At 37.8% G+C, this 16,000-nt stretch overlaps 1 protein-coding gene across 1 annotated transcript; it reads left to right on the top strand.

Moving 5' to 3' along the window:
* The first annotated feature begins 903 nt into the window (after positions 1 to 903).
* LOC115411563 (clavesin-1-like) lies at positions 904 to 10,390 on the top strand. The gene is made up of 8 exons (XM_030123752.1): positions 904 to 1,187; positions 2,403 to 3,056; positions 3,948 to 4,118; positions 4,184 to 4,302; positions 4,832 to 5,006; positions 5,543 to 5,653; positions 6,186 to 6,409; positions 7,597 to 10,390. The coding sequence occupies exons 2-8, from the start codon at positions 2,955 to 2,957 to the stop codon at positions 7,673 to 7,675; spliced, it is 981 nt and encodes a 326-aa protein (XP_029979612.1). The 5' UTR covers positions 904 to 1,187; positions 2,403 to 2,954; the 3' UTR covers positions 7,676 to 10,390.
* Positions 10,391 to 16,000: the final 5,610 nt, after the last annotated feature.

The following is a 16,000-nucleotide window of genomic DNA, read 5'->3' as shown; positions in this document are numbered from 1 at the left end:
TGTATTGTTAGTGTCAGTAAAATCTTGTCCAGCTTTGTTTGTTTTAACCAAATGTATGAAATGCGCGTGTCCGTGCGCGCACTTGCCACTGCGCTTGCTCGTACAACCTACAATCTGTCCAGGTTGGTGCGTGGACGCGCATGGCCGTCAGCTGCTGTCACAGACATCAGGTGAGTAAAGGCGGAGTGAGTGAACACGAGGAGACCGGAAGATGTAAAATAAAAGCCTGAAGAACTGAGTAAGAAAGAACAATAAAACAAAGTTTAAAAAAAATAAAATCAATAATTAATTGAAACTAATTACAGAACATAAACATAAAAGAATAACACAAAGTATAACCAAGAAAATCACATATTGTTTCTTTCTTTTATAATATAAAAGAAAAGGAAAAAATATATTTAATATAAAAATACTATAGTAACTAATATAATTATTGTATGATTAGAAGAATTCCATAGTTAAAGATAAAAAAAAATTTAAAACGAGTAAAATTAGTTCAAACTGATTATGTAAACAAGCACAAAAACAAATAAGAAATGCAGATTAAAAGAATCATTAATAAAACAAAGCTAATAAAATCCAATTAAATGAATAAGGCTAAGTAAAGGCTAAGTTTTATTAAACTGTCCAACAAGATATTTAATAAAATACTTATTTAAAATTACTCAATAATATACTTTGTATTATAAATAACGTTCTAATTAAATATAGAACAGTAAAACAAAACCTACCTTGAAACAATAACGTAAGTTGAATTCAGTCATATTTATGTATAACTGCATTTAATCTACTGTCCTTACATTTTAATATTTCTATATAAATACGTTTGTTCTGTTATTTCACTCTTTTATTGTGAAAGGGCTGAGCGGAAGTGCTGTGTGTTATTTCCGCAGCCTGACGTCTTCTTCTTCTCGTCTTTCTTGTGTCAGAGTGAAGCGCATCTTCGTCCTCGCGCCTCCAAATGTCCACTCGGAGTCTCCGGGACCGGCTCTGAGTCCTCCGCGGCCTTCACGGACCCGTCCCCCGGGCACGGTGCGTCGGTTGCGGGTTTCCTGTTGAAGTGTCGGTGGGAGACCGATGGCCACCAGCGGCTCCGTCCCCAGCATCAGCACCAGCGCCGCCGGAGGGCCGTCGGGCCAGACAGGACAGCCGGGATTCAACCAGCAGCCCTAGCGGGTCGCCCCACGGTCAGTCCCGTCCTCTAGCGGACCTTTAACCCATGAACGCACCGGAAACGGGAAAAATATTATTAAAGGTGGGGGATGCTCTGAGTGTCGGATTAGGACGCGCACATTGAACGCAACACGAGGGTCACTTTGATCAGTGAACGCAACACAGTCACCCGTTTCCGTCAAAGAGGGGACTCTGCGGCGGATCCGGGGCCCAGGACGGTCCGTGAACGCACCCCAGTGCTCTGATTCACCTTTAGGGGCCCGTGGGACCTTTAGGGCGCTCCGGATTTTTCATGATTACGTGTGAGCGGACGGACAGACTGGGCGGCATCTGACACACTTAAGTGAGCGGCAGATGGTGGGGGGTGGGGGGTAACTTATCGATCCCACAACAGATGAAAAAACTGAAAAATTGGCGATTTATCAGCAACTGAACTGTTGTCATACTGGAGTTAATGTGGACGGAAACGACTCAAACATGTAACGTATTAAATTAAAAACGTAATAAAACATGAACCTGCCTGTTTGACACGTTTATGATCAAGTTTCACGTGATCCTCAGGTTCATTTTTAACATTTTTAATGCTTTTGTCATTTCCTTCTTTCTTTGTTTTTTGTTTCCATCTTGTCAACTTCAACATGAATTATTTATATATATATATATATATATATATATATATATATATATATATATATATATATTTTTTTTTTTTTTTTTTTTTTTTGAATGAAACAAGTATCCTACAGTTGGAGTCATTTAATATAAAATTAAATTCTTTTTTTTTTTTTTTTTAATTTGTTTTTGGGGGGTTTTTTGGCTGTTTTTGCCTTATGATTTTTTTTCATTTTGTTGTGTTTCTGTTGTTTTCTTTGGCCATTTTCTTACTTCTACATCTGAAATGAAGAGACAAACTGTCCTGAAAACAAACTAGAATTATTTTACATCATTTACATCGTCACTTTTGTCGTTCATCCTTTTTACGTTGTGTTCATCTCGTTCCCTGCTGCATCCATTGTATTATTTCTTCTTCATTAAAAGTTACTTTCAATAGTCATGAATTTGGAGAATGACACAGAAATATCCTGTTTGTTATTGTAAGAATTTGTCGGTTTGTTTCAGTTTTAGGTCAAATAAGATAAAATGTGCAGATTTTTCTTCAGTCGATGTATAAATTGTGTCTTCATTTTGTCTATTTTGTTACTGACACTGATTGATGTTGTTCCTTTCAGGTTCAGATCTCCAACTCTGGACTGAGCTGCCTTCGCTGACCTTTGACCTTCCTCTGACACCAGGCTGAGGGGCCGTGACCCCTGGCGCCGCCATGACGACGAGGAGAGTCGCCGCGTGATCGAACCAAACGGCTGACGGAGCTCAGGAGGACGAGGACAAAGAGGATGTGAATGTAGTGCTGGTTAATGAAACAAGCATCTGATTTACGTGAGGGACCTGAACGCACCAAAGTCCTGTGAACATGACCCTGAAAAACCACCTGAACCTTTGAGTCCAGCAGGAAACGCCCGAACCAGGACCGTCAGAGTCCACAATGTAGAGACAGGAAGTGGGCGGGACTGTAACGACGCTGATGATTGTCTCGTTTTGACGCAAGAGAAAGTTTTTCTTGATATAAAAACGAAAATAATAATCAGAGAATCACAGACAGCATTTACGATTGTTTCAGTTGAAGTCCTGAAGAACCAAAAGATCCAACAGCTGAGCCATAAAAACCAGAACCACAGGAAGAGGACCGGGTCGGACCGGTTTCAATCCAACAGGGACACATCATGATGACGCATCTGCACGCCGGCCTGAGCTCGGAGACGACGGAGAAAGCCCGTCTGGAGCTGAACGAGAACCCGGACACCCTGCACCAGGACATCCAGCAGGTGAGGACGGAGACCTGGACCACCTGGACCACCCTGACCAGGATCTGAGACGGCTGAAGACCTGAACCTGACGTCACACTGATCTAATGTTCAAATGACGAAACCCTGAAAATAAAGAACCGGAACTCGATCCAGACTCATTTTACGTCTGAATCAGAGTTTTGGTTTCGTCCCTGGCACCGTCTTATCGACTTTTATCATCTGTTATCATCTGTTATCATCTCATCTTTTATCGTTTTGTCGTGTCTTTATTCATCTTTTGTTGTGTCTTTTGTTGTCTTTTATCGTCTCTTCTCATCTTTTATCACCTCTTTTGTGTCTTGTCGTTGCTTGTTCCATCTGTTGCCTCCTGTTGTGTCTTATTCTCTTTTGTTGAGTCTTTTCTCGTCTTCTGTTTTGTCTTTTGTTATGTCTTTTATCGTCTTTTGACGTGTCTTTAATCATCTTCTGTCGTGTCTTTATCGTCTTTTGTCGTGTCTTTAATCATCTTCTGTCGTGTCTTTTATCGTCTTTTGTCGTGTCTTTAATCATCTTCTGTCGTGTCTTTTATCGTCTTTTGTCGTGTCTTTCATCGTCTTTTGTCGTGTCTTTAATCTTCTGTCATGTCTTTTAGCGTCTTCTGTTGTGTCTTTTGTCGTGTCTTTAATCATCTTCTGTCGTGTCTTTTATCGTCTTTTGTCATGTCTTTCATCGTCTTTTGTCGTGTCTTTAATCTTCTGTCATGTCTTTTAGCGTCTTCTGTTGTGTCTTTTGTCGTGTCTTTAATCATCTTCTGTCGTGTCTTTTATTGTTTTTTGTTGTGTCTTAAATTGTCTTCTGTCGTGTCTTTTGTCTTCTTCATGTTTGATCTTCTTTAACTCATTTGCTCTTTTCCGTCTTGTATAACCTGAGGTCCGGGACATGATCGTCACGCGACCTGACATCGGTTTCCTGCGAACGGACGACGACTTCATCCTGCGCTTCCTCAGAGCCAGGAAGTTCGACCAGGTGGAAACGTTCCGTCTTCTGGCCCAGTACTTCCAGTTCCGGCAGCAGAACCTCGACATGTTCCAGAGTTTTAAGGTTCTTGTCTGTTACTTGCATCGTTGTCGTGGTCGACGTTGTTTGATGTCTTGTCTTTGCGTCAGGTGGACGACCCCGGGATCAAACGGGCGCTGATGGACGGATTCCCCGGCGTGTTGGAGACTCCGGACCAACACGGACGGAAAATCCTGATCCTGTTCGCCTCCAACTGGGACCAGAGCAGGTGAGGTCACATGATCTGAGGAGGTTTCCACCCTGAGCAGTGACTGTCAGGCTGAACATGTAGAACAGACGCACATCCAACCCAGGGCTGTAGTTAAGACTCGTCCGTCACACAGGGTTGAACTATCGATCAGCTGATCAATACTCACCCCTCCCCTCCTCTGCCTCCTCCTTCCCCTCCTCTTCCTCCTTCTTCTCTCCCTCCTCCTCGTCTTCCTCCTCCTTCTTCTCCCCCTCCCCCCTCCTCCTCCTCTTTCTCCCCCTACTTCTCCTCCTCCTTCTTCTCCTCCTCCTCCTCCTCCTCTTCTTTCTCCCCCCCCCTTCTCCTCCCCCTCCTTCTCCTCCTCTTCTTTCTCCCCCTCCTCCTTCTCCTCCTCCTCCTCCCCCTCCTTCTCCTCCTTCTCCTCCTCTTCTTTCTCCCCCTCCTCCTTCTCCTCCTCCTCCTCCCCCTCCTTCTCCTCCTCCTCCTCCTCCTTCTCCTCCTCTTCTTTCTCCCCCTCCTCCTTCTCCTCCTCCTCCTCCTCCTCCAGGAACTCCTTCACTGACATCCTGAGGGCCATCCTTCTGTCTCTGGAGGTGCTGATTGAAAACCCAGAGTTGCAGATCAACGGTTTCATCCTCATCATCGACTGGAGCAACTTCTCCTTCAAACAAGCATCAAAACTCACGCCCAACATCCTCAAACTGGCCATTGAAGGCCTGCAGGTAAACAACAAACAAACAAACAAACAAACAAACAAACAAACAAACAAACAGTTACCAGATAAATGCTTCTTGTTACAAACTTTTCTTTTCTCTCCTCTTTGTTTCCTCTCTTCTTACTGGGTCTCCTCTCATCCTCTTGTCTTCCCTCATCATCTCCTCATCTCCTGTCCTCATCTCTTCTCCTTGCATCCTCTCCTCCTTTTTATCCTGGTCTCCTCAACTCACCCTGTCTCCTCTCGTCTCATCCTCTCCTCTACTTGTCTCTTTTCCTCCCCTCCCCTTGTCTCCTCCCCTCATCTCCTATCCTTTTCTCTTCTCCTTGTCTTCTCTCCTCACGTCATCTCCTCCTCTCCTGTCATCTTCTCTCTTCTCCTTGTGTCCTCTCCTTTTCTCCTCTCTTCTCCTCCTCCTCTCCTCTCCTCCTCTCCCCTCCTCGTCTCCTCTCCTCCCCTCCTCCTCTCCTCTCTTCTCCTCCTCCTCTCCTCTCCTCCTCTCCCCTCCTCGTCTCCTCTCCTCTCCTCCCCTCCCCTCCTCAGGACAGTTTTCCTGCTCGTTTCGGTGGGATCCACTTCGTTAACCAGCCGTGGTACATCCATGCCATGTACACCATCATCAAACCGTTCCTCAAGGACAAAACCAGGAAACGGGTGAACATTTAAAAGACATTTCACTCTTTCATTTTATTCTTTTTCCTTTACTTTTTAAATCTCCTCTTTAACCTTTTTTCTTGACCTGCTCCCTTCTTTAATCCCGTTCCCTTCTGTTTCTTCTTTTCTTTATTTTCTTCTTGGTGATATTTTGTTGGTTTCATATCAGTTTGAGTTTAACCATCATCTATTTGTCTGGAATAAATAAAATCCATAAATAGTTTAATGTATTTTAGGTTTTACTCATACATAAAGAAGAAACATCTGCTACAACATACCATGGACATTTTGATTTACATGTAAATTTCATTATTTAATCATTTCTAAACTGTCCATTCATTAATAATTTGACTATAATGATTAATTTTTTATCTCAGGTTTGGTCACTTTTGGAAAAGGTGTCAAATTTCAGTAAAAAAAAGTGATTCAGTTGTTTTTACTGTTATTAAGGGTAAAAAAAATGTCGGTTAAATGATGCAGAACATGAGAAACTGAACCTAACGCTGAGGTTTTTCCCTTTTTTCTGGGTCAGATCTTCCTCCACGGTAACAACCTGAACTCTCTGCACCAGCTCATCCAACCTGAGTGTCTGCCGTCGGAGTTCGGCGGGACGCTGCCGCCGTACGACATGGGCATCTGGGCCCGAATGCTGCTGGGACCCGACTACAACGACGACACCGAGTACACGCTGACCTACGACGCCCTGCACGTCAGGGAGAACGGAGGAGGAGGAGGAGACAAGGACATGATGAAGAGGTGAGAAGCACACATCCACAAAAGGACCTCTGATCATTAACCCTTAAAACAGACAAACGTCTCAAATCACACACACACACACACACACACACACACTAAATGATAAGACTATTTTTTTGTAGTTTAGTGTATTTGTTCTGTAGTTTAATGTATTTTTGGCTGTAAATTAGTGTATTATTGCTGTAGTTTGGCTCATTTTTGCTGTCATTTAGTGTATTTTTTGTGTATTTTTGCTGTAGTTTAGTGTATTTTTGCTGTAGTTTTAGCTCATTTTTGCTGTCTTTTGAGTATTTTTTGTGTAGTTTAGTGCATTCTTGCAGTCACTTAGTGTATTTTTGCTGTAGTTTAGTGTATTTTTAGTGTATTTTTTCTTGTTGTTTAGTGTATTTTTGCTGTAGTTTAGCTTACTTTTGCTGTCTTTTGTGTATTTTTTGTGTAGTTTAGTGTATTTTTGCTGTCTTTTGTGTATTTTTTGTGTAGTTTAGTGTATTTTTGCTGTAGTTCAGTGTATTTTGGTGTATTTTTTCCTGTTGTTTAGCGTATTTTTTGCTGTAGTTTGGTGTATTTTTTGCTGTAGTTTGGTGTATTTTTTGCTGTCGTTTAGTGTATTTTTTGCTGTAGTTTGGTGTATTTTTTACCGTAGTTTGGTGTATTTTTTGCTGTCGTTTAGTGTATTTTCGCTGTAGTTTGGTGTATTTTTTTGTACATTTTTTTGCTGTAGTTTAGTGTATTTTTGGCTTTCATTTAGTGTATTTTTTTTTGTGTATTTTAGTGTATTTTTGCTGTAGTTTGGTGTATTTTCTGTGTCAGTATACATTTACTGTATTTCAGCCTTTTTTGTGTATTTTAATGCATCACCCCCCCCATTTTTAGTGTTTTTGCATGTTAGTGTATATTTTATTGTATTACTGTGTAGTTTATTGAGTTTTGTATATTAGTGCATTTCTTGTGTAGTTTAGTGTATTTTTTTTTTTTTTTACCTTGGTTTAGTGTATTTTTTGTCAGTGTACATCGAGTATAATTCAGCATTTTTGGTGTATTTTAGCACCCCCCTCATTTTTTTTTTCCCCTTTTTGCATATGTTAGTGTATATTTTGTTGTATTACTGTGTAGTTTAGTGTATTTTTCCAGGTTTTAGTGTATTTTTTGTGTTCATGCATAACTTAACACAAATGGTTTTGTTCCAGGTCTCAGTCGGCGGTGGAACCAGGAACTCTACGACAGACGGATCGAGAGACCAGCACCCCACTACTGGCCCTGGACTGAACACACACACACACACACACACACACACACACACACACAAAACACACAACACAGGCACAAACAGACTCACAAATACACAACACAGACACACACAGACTCACTGTACCGAAGCGCAGTTGTAACGTGGGAGGAGCCTCTGCTTTGTGAGGGCGTCGCCATCATCCCGTTTCTTAGTTGGACGTTTTTTCTCTTTCTGCTTCAGTTTGAATTATCGACCAATCAGCTGCTGTCGCCGTGCAGAACCAGCCAATCAGAGCTGAGAGACGAAACCAAACTGAGGCTGAATTTCCTGAGTTTTCTTTCCTTTGTAATTTCACAGAATCTTTTGGTGAAATGCATCTTGGGAGTTGTCAGTCAGATTTTACCGTTGACGTTTTCATCAAGCTCCGCCCACTTTACAACTCCAGAGGGTCGTGAAAATGCACAGATTCACTGATGCTGAACACAAGCCACGTCTTTACTTGGACACGTGTCATTTCCACTCGGTTAATCGTGACAAGACTGACCATCAACCTTAAAAAGAGATGGTTTTAATTTGAAGAAACACGAAATATTTTGTTAATCTCAAAACATCCACAAAATGTGAATCATAAACGTCGGCATCATCCACAAACACAACAACGGACGACAAACTGAAACTCACCAGGTAACACAACGGCCACGTTAAGGCATCGATACGAGTCAGTTCAGCCTCAGACTGTGGCGCTAACTCGAACCCCTGACGCACATCACATGGTTCTTTGTGGCGTTGTGTTGCGTTGACTTGAACACAATCACAGACTCACCCACTTCCTGTTTCTGAGCCCGTCAACGGCGTCGACAATTCACAACAGGCAGGAATGTACTCACACTGTCCAAACTGGGAGGCTAATGGTAGTATTTCAGTCGCCATGGCAACAGAGCACACTCCACTCTGATTGGCTGGACAGGATCTGGGTTCCATGGACGGAAACATGTATCGCGACTGGAATGTGATGTACGATGTTTATCCTATGACGGAGTCCTGGCACCACAATGAAGATAAACCCAATATTATGACGCTAAAGTTATAAATATTTGTGAGACTTTGAAAATGTAGTCGAGATATTATGGCACAAAATTTGGAAGAATTTTTTTGGGATTTAAAGAATAAATATTAACTTTGGTTTTCGTAGTTATGAAATACAAGATTAATTTCTTATCAAATATGTTATTTGGATCTATCAACTAACAAGACAATAGCTAGCAACATTTACCCAATGAGCTAACAGCAGTTAATATTAGTTGGTGACAAAAATTTACATTACATGAGTTAGCAGCTAACATTAGCTTGTGTGCAACATGAGATGGCTGCAGTTATCATACATGCAAACATCACCTTGGATACCTCATTAGGTACCATTATCGACTGCAACTATCATCTAGTGAGCTAAATTTATCAAAAATTTTCTCTATTATTACCTTGTGAGCTAACAGCAGCTAACATTTTACTAGTTAAATTTACATAATTTATCTATTGTTTTTACTTTGCAGGGTAACAGTAGCTAACATTTGCTAGGAAGCTAACATTATCTACTAGGCTAACAGCAGCTAATATTAGCTGGCAAACTAACATTACCTAGTCAGCAAATACTGCACAACACTAGGTACCAAGGTCATCACAGCTAACATCAAACAAGGTAAATTTACCTAATTTAACTACTGTGAGCTGTTACCTTGTGAGCTAACAGGTGCTAGCATGAAGGAGCTACCATTAGATGGAGGGGAGAATCCAAAAAAGCTGAACTTGTTCATGACTTGTGAGAAAATATTAGCATCTGGATTCTCAGTTTTAATTATTTAGCTAATCTCCTCTTTCATTAGCATCGCATATCAGATATTGTTGTCAAAAGAAACATGTATTTAATTAATGTGAAACAATATTAATCTTCTATTTCATGATTAATAAAACCAAAGATAACAAAGATAATCAGGTGAAGTAGCAATTAAGGAAATGTACAAATTGATTTTATTCGTCACAGGTTGATCTGATAAAGGAGGTGACATGAAGTGTACGATGTATTTGACTTCACGTGGACGTAAATATATGAAAACTCTTGAAAAAACAAAACAAAAACAGTAACATGAGGTGAAAACCGTCTTCGTTCTGAATACGTTGAACACGCTTTAATCTGCCTCATCTACAATCAATGCTGAAATATTTTCCCATAATGTGATTCAGTGTTTGACAGAAGTATTCACTGTTACTGAAGGACTGAAACTCAAACCAGGTGGAATCATTTCACTGTTTGTTGTGTTAATGAACAGGATGTTTAACGACGACCGCTCTCATGCATGTTCATGTTCAATCCAGACGTGAAGGGACAGTGATGAAACCACCGGACGCCAAACGTTCACCTTTAACCTCGACTGCAGAAGAACAAGATTGTTTTTATTGAATCTAACTTATTTAAAGATTGTATATTATTGTGAAAAGTATTATTACGCTGCAAAAACAGTGACCGACCTGTTGAAACGTATTTATTATCTCTGTATCTGAACAGAAATATTCAGGATTTGTGTGTGAATCTGATGGAAACCTTCGCTTCGCCATCGTTTCATGTTAAACCTGAGTTGTGGGTTAAACTTCAGGTCGTCCTGTTTTGCAGAGTTTAGGACTTGTTATCAGGGCTCAGTGATCTGTAATGTCATGGATTTCCTTTCAATGAATGTATAGAGTAAACATTTACACCAACACTGTCCTGTTGTGCTTCATTTGACCGGAGAGGGAACAGCAACACCTTTTATTTTGTAACTCTCACATTATTGTGTGTCAGATTTGGAGAAACGTATCTTTTTTTGTCCATCTTTCATTTGTCATTTTATCACATTTTCTATAAAAATTCATTATAATGATTTGTCTTTTGTGGTTAAAACAGAAAGTAAAACAATGAAAATAACCAGATTCATATGAAGGAAAAACTCAAGGTTTACATATAAAGTTTACACAATGTATAATCATATTTACAGATGCTTTATACATACATTTGATGTAATTTTGATATTTTACTTTACAAAGTAAGGGTTAAATATTAAGTTGAATCATAATGTGTACGCATTATTAGTAAAGTTTACATGAAAAGTCTGCACATGAGAGTTTCAACTGAAGTTTACACATAAAGTTTACTCAAAAGTTTACATGTCAACGAGTAAGGATTACACGATATAAGTAACATATGGAGCATTAAATCATTTCTAGGTCGGCTATCAAAAATGCCTCTTCATCTTGTGCGCTAACAGTAGAAAGTTATAAAGTGAATCAGCAGCAGCTATTATTAGCAGGAAAGCTAATGTCACACAGTAAACTAACAGTAGCTAACATTAGCAGAAAAGCTAACATCGCACAGTAAACTAACGGCAGTTAATATTAGTAGGAAAGCTAACGTCACAGTAAAGTAATGGAAGCTAACATTAGCAGGACAGTTAACGTCACACAGTGAGCTAACAGCAGCTAATATTAGCCGGAAAGCTCGAATCACACGGTGAGCTAACAGCAACGATTACTCACCAGAAAGCTAACATCATGTAGTGAGCTAACCGCAGCTAACAATGGCAGGAAAGCTAACAGTACAGCTTGTCAGTTCAGTTTGATTGAGGAAAGAGGCGAAGAGAGGAAACGGAAAAAAAACCCAACAAAACACTCACTTTTGAGAAAACATTTTTGTTTTGGCACCTACGGTTAATTGTTTAATGAAGAAAATGTAACTAATCTCCAATTTTATTAGCGCCATATATTAGACACAGCAAGCTACAGTGACCTAGTGAGCTAACAGCAGCTAACAGCAGCTACAAAGGAGTCCTGCACCGTCTGACAGAAGGAAATAAACATGATGCACCTGACATTTGGCATTAAACACATCCATGAAAATAAGAAATCAGTACATTTTATATACATACAGGGTGGGGAAGCAAAATTTACAATATTTTGAGGCAGGGATTGAAAAACAGTGTATGACCAATTAGTTTATTGAAAGTCATGAGAATTTATTTGCCACAAGAAAATGTCCATAATAGAAAATGTTTTTATTCTATGTGTCCTCCTTCTTTCTCAATAACTGCCTTCACACACTTCCTGAAACTTGTGCAAGTGTTCCTGAAATATTGGGGTGACAACTTCTCCCATTCTTCTTTAATAGTATCTTCCAGACTTTCTGGTAATAGTTTTGCTCATAGTCATTCTCTTCTTTCCATTATAAACAGTCTTTATGGACACTCCAACTATTTTTGAAATCTCCTTTGGTGTGACGAGTGCATTCAGCAAATCACACACTCTTTGATGTTTGCTTTCCTGATTACTCATATGGTCAAAAGTTTCTGAAAAGGTATGGATAATAGTGTTAGGTATGATTATGACATCAATATATGTTTGGTTTCAAAACAATTGACGTAGTGCCTGCTGAGAAAAAACAACTAAATGTTCATTGTAAATTTTGCTTCCCCACCCTGTATATTATTGGTCTGAAGCTAAATTTTCATTTATGTCTTGTTGTTAGTTAAAATTAAATGGCAAGCCAAAAGCACCTAACATTAGCTAGAAAACTAACACTACCTAATGAGCTAGCAGAAGATGATATTAGCTAGGAAGCTAAGTACAGTTTTTTAGTTAATGAGCAGAAAGTACACAAAAGTTGAAGTTGTTTTACCTTGTGTTGTGTCTTGGAGGAAAAAATTTAACAAGATCTCCTTTTTATTAGCATATCATATCAGACACTGAAAATTACGCTTAAAGTTTCAACATCAGGTTAAATCAAAGTGTAAAGATTTAATGGAGTGTTAGCATGTAAAGATGACATGCTAACATGTTAGCATTGACATGTGAACACATGGGTCATGTGTTACATCAGCAGGTTTACATGTGTGAAGTTTATAAGTAATGTTCATTTGCAGAACTGGTGGAAAATTTACATTTATGGTTTACTTGTTAAAAAATGACCAAAAAAAACAAAAAAAAACTGACAGACTGGATACGAAAGAAACAAACTTTATTTTGTGGTTGTATTTTTTCATTTTCATATAAATATAAATCATCTTTTAATGAATATTGCGTATTTGTTGCTGTGCAAATGTAAGGAAAAACAAAAAGCCACGGAAACAAAAAACAAACCCATAATGCAAAGTGGTTGAGCTGATCGTTCATCTGGAAAATGGCACCGAATGGAGAAAAGGCCTCAGTAACTTATAGTCTATCATATGAAACAAAGAAAATAAGAAACTAAACCTGGAAGTTCAGCTTCTAACGATGGATTATGACGTAAACAGCCGTGGTTCTGATGGTCCTGGTCTGACTCGGATCAGGTCTCCATATGGTTTCATCCTCTCAGTCTGAAAAACCATCACATCACATCACAGAGGTGTGTTTCAGCTTCAGGAAACAGAAGGAAACATGAGACTCAACACTGGTTTGGGTTGTCCAGGTTACAGTTTCCTTTTGGTCGAGGATCCTCCTGGAAGAACCGACGTCCACCAAAAACATTCACATCAGAGTCAGTATTAGAACCAAGACCTGGAAATAACACCTTGGATCATCTGCACATTGGATACATTTCCAGAAACGGATTTAATCAAAGGTTTTTCACTCGTTTCTGGTGAATTTAACCAAAAGTAAATACAGAGGAAACGGAGACAACTTTTACAATCGACTCTGACGTAACCCTTAAAGACCTAGAACTAGTTCAAATGAATTTTCTACACATTTAACTGTTCTAAAGTGATTTATCACTATTTATTATAGTATTATCCTCTGTAATTTGTGTTTTTTTTTTTCAGTATAAATCATGTATTTTCTTATATTTAATTCACTGATCATGTAGATGTTCATTAAAATTCAGAGTAAATTCAAAGGTTATTATATTAAATCAGAAAAAAATGACCTTTTCAACAAAATCTATCATTAACTGAACATAAACCAAGTGTCTCTGTCCTTTATTAAACTACATGGGTTTTACTGGTCAGTCTGGTATTTATTGTTTTTGTGCCTTTTTAACTATTCTTTTGATTATTTCATCAGGGGTTTTTTTGTAAATTTTGAGCATGATCATTTTCTTGATTACATTTATTAATTTTAACATTTTACGCTGATTGTTTTCATTATTTGGTTCATTTTCTTGAATGTGTTGCTCAATTTGTTCATTTTATTACTTATTTAGTTTATTTTCTTGACTTAGTTTGTTTTCTTGATAATTTTGAGCAGTTTCTTCATTATTTTTGGACATTTTCTTGATAGTGGTGACTTCCACATGAATATTCCTTTACATTCAGTCTTGATTTATCACCATTTATTATAATATTATCTTCGGCATTTTGTTGTTTTTTTTCAGTATAAATCAGATATTTTCCTATATTTAATTCACTGATCATGTAGATGTTCATTACAGTTCAGAGTAAATTCAGAAGTTATTATATCAATTAAAGAAAACTAACGATAAAGTGACTTCTGTAGTAAAATCTCATTAGCTGAACATAAACCCAGTGTGTCCATCCACTGTCATTGATCCATCTCCATCGGTTTTACTGGCGAATCAATGTTGGAGAAGATGATGGGGTTTCCACGGTAACTACAGAGCCTCTGAACATCCAAATATGGTCAGATCTGATGACCATGAAAAGATGAAGAACTGTATTTTACACCAATTATTGACATGGATTGATAAAATTAATGGATCAACAGGGATTAAACAGTTTAGATCAGTAGATGTTCAGGTCTTTGAGGGTTAATGTTCACAGGTTTTGAAGAGTTAAAGAATGAAAATGAGTGACTGAAGGAGACGACAGATCTGATAAACGACAGATTATTGAAGCTTCGAAGATCAAACATAGATTTATACAAAATACGTACGATAAAGTCCTAATATTTACAGAAAAAAGTCAAAGTAGCTCCAAGATAATGCATTATTCTAAAGAAAAAGTCAAAAATAAAGAAAATCTCAATAATTTGAGAAAATTGTGTTCAGCTGTGAATTATATCATTAAAATACTTTTTTTCTTTAAAATATTGTTAATTTATTCCTGTTTTTCATGACTTCTCAACTACATATTTTGACATTTTCCTCAAAATATTTCCCATTTTTTTATTCTCTGATATTCTAACTTTATTCTTATCAAACTTCGACTTTTTACACTGGACTTCATTTGTGTTTTTCTTATAATACGTACTTTTCTTTTAACATTAATATTAAAATACAATATTTTGAGGGAAAAAGCAAAAACCAAAAAAAACAAGAAAATCATAAAAAATGTGAGAAAACGTGGTTCAGCTGTGAATTATAAAACCATAAAATACAACTTTTCTCCCAAAATATGAATTTATCCTTGTGTTTTCATGACTTTTTTCCTAAATATTCTGAACTTTTTCCTGAAAATATTACTTTTTTTGGTAATATTAAGACGTACTTCTCCAAACATATAATTAAATTTGGACTTTTTTTCTGAACTTATAACACCATTATTATATTTTCACTGTAATGTTATCACGTGTGTCATAATGTGACATTTTTTCTCATACTTCAGACTTTTTCTTTTAATATTTATAGAAGAATGTTGTGATATTTTGAGGAAAAAAGTCAAAATAATAGAAAAAAGTCAGTACAATTGGAGAGGAAATTGAGACAAAATGTGGATCAGCTGTTAATGCTTGTCATAAAATTCAAAATGTTTTTCCTCAAAACACTGAATTTATTCTGGTTTTTATGCCTTTTTTCCTGAAAATAACATCACTTTTGTTTTTGTTTATTATGAGTTAATTCTTGCCATATTTGGACTTTTTCCTGAACTTATAGTGACTTCATTATATTTTCAGTAGTCGCTTTTCCATTGACCCTCAAATTGCGTGAATATAACTTGCACATAAAAATTTACCTCATGGAAAAATTACAATTTTGCCAAAATTCTCATTTTCCGTTTAAAAGTTTTTGTGCTGGCAAGAGGTGGTTTTTTGGGCGTAGCGCAATTGGTATATCACCCAAAACTGCAATGGAGACCTTTTTCTGCAACTAGAGAAAAAAAAAAACAAAAACAAAAACGGATGTTGATGGACGTTACAAGAGAAGAAGAGTTTTAAAAGAAACATGGTGCGGTATTTGTGGACACACCAGGAAACTGAATAATTTTCGAATTTAGTATGAGATAGAGGGGTAATATATAATAATAATGAATATATCTGTAAATCAACACCATGTTTATGTTTGTCTCCACTTTTATGGAATGACTCCTCGTGTCATCTCGTGATAATAAATAAACAAATCATCGCATTTGTGATTTGATGGAAAAAACAACATTTCGCACTTGTTTTTTCGACATCTAGCAAATATC

The sequence above is a fragment of the Sphaeramia orbicularis genome, chromosome 20 (genome assembly GCF_902148855.1).
Source record: "Sphaeramia orbicularis chromosome 20, fSphaOr1.1, whole genome shotgun sequence".
Classification (NCBI taxonomy): Eukaryota; Metazoa; Chordata; class Actinopteri; order Kurtiformes; family Apogonidae; genus Sphaeramia; species Sphaeramia orbicularis.
This window is presented reverse-complemented; position numbering and strand designations above follow the sequence as displayed.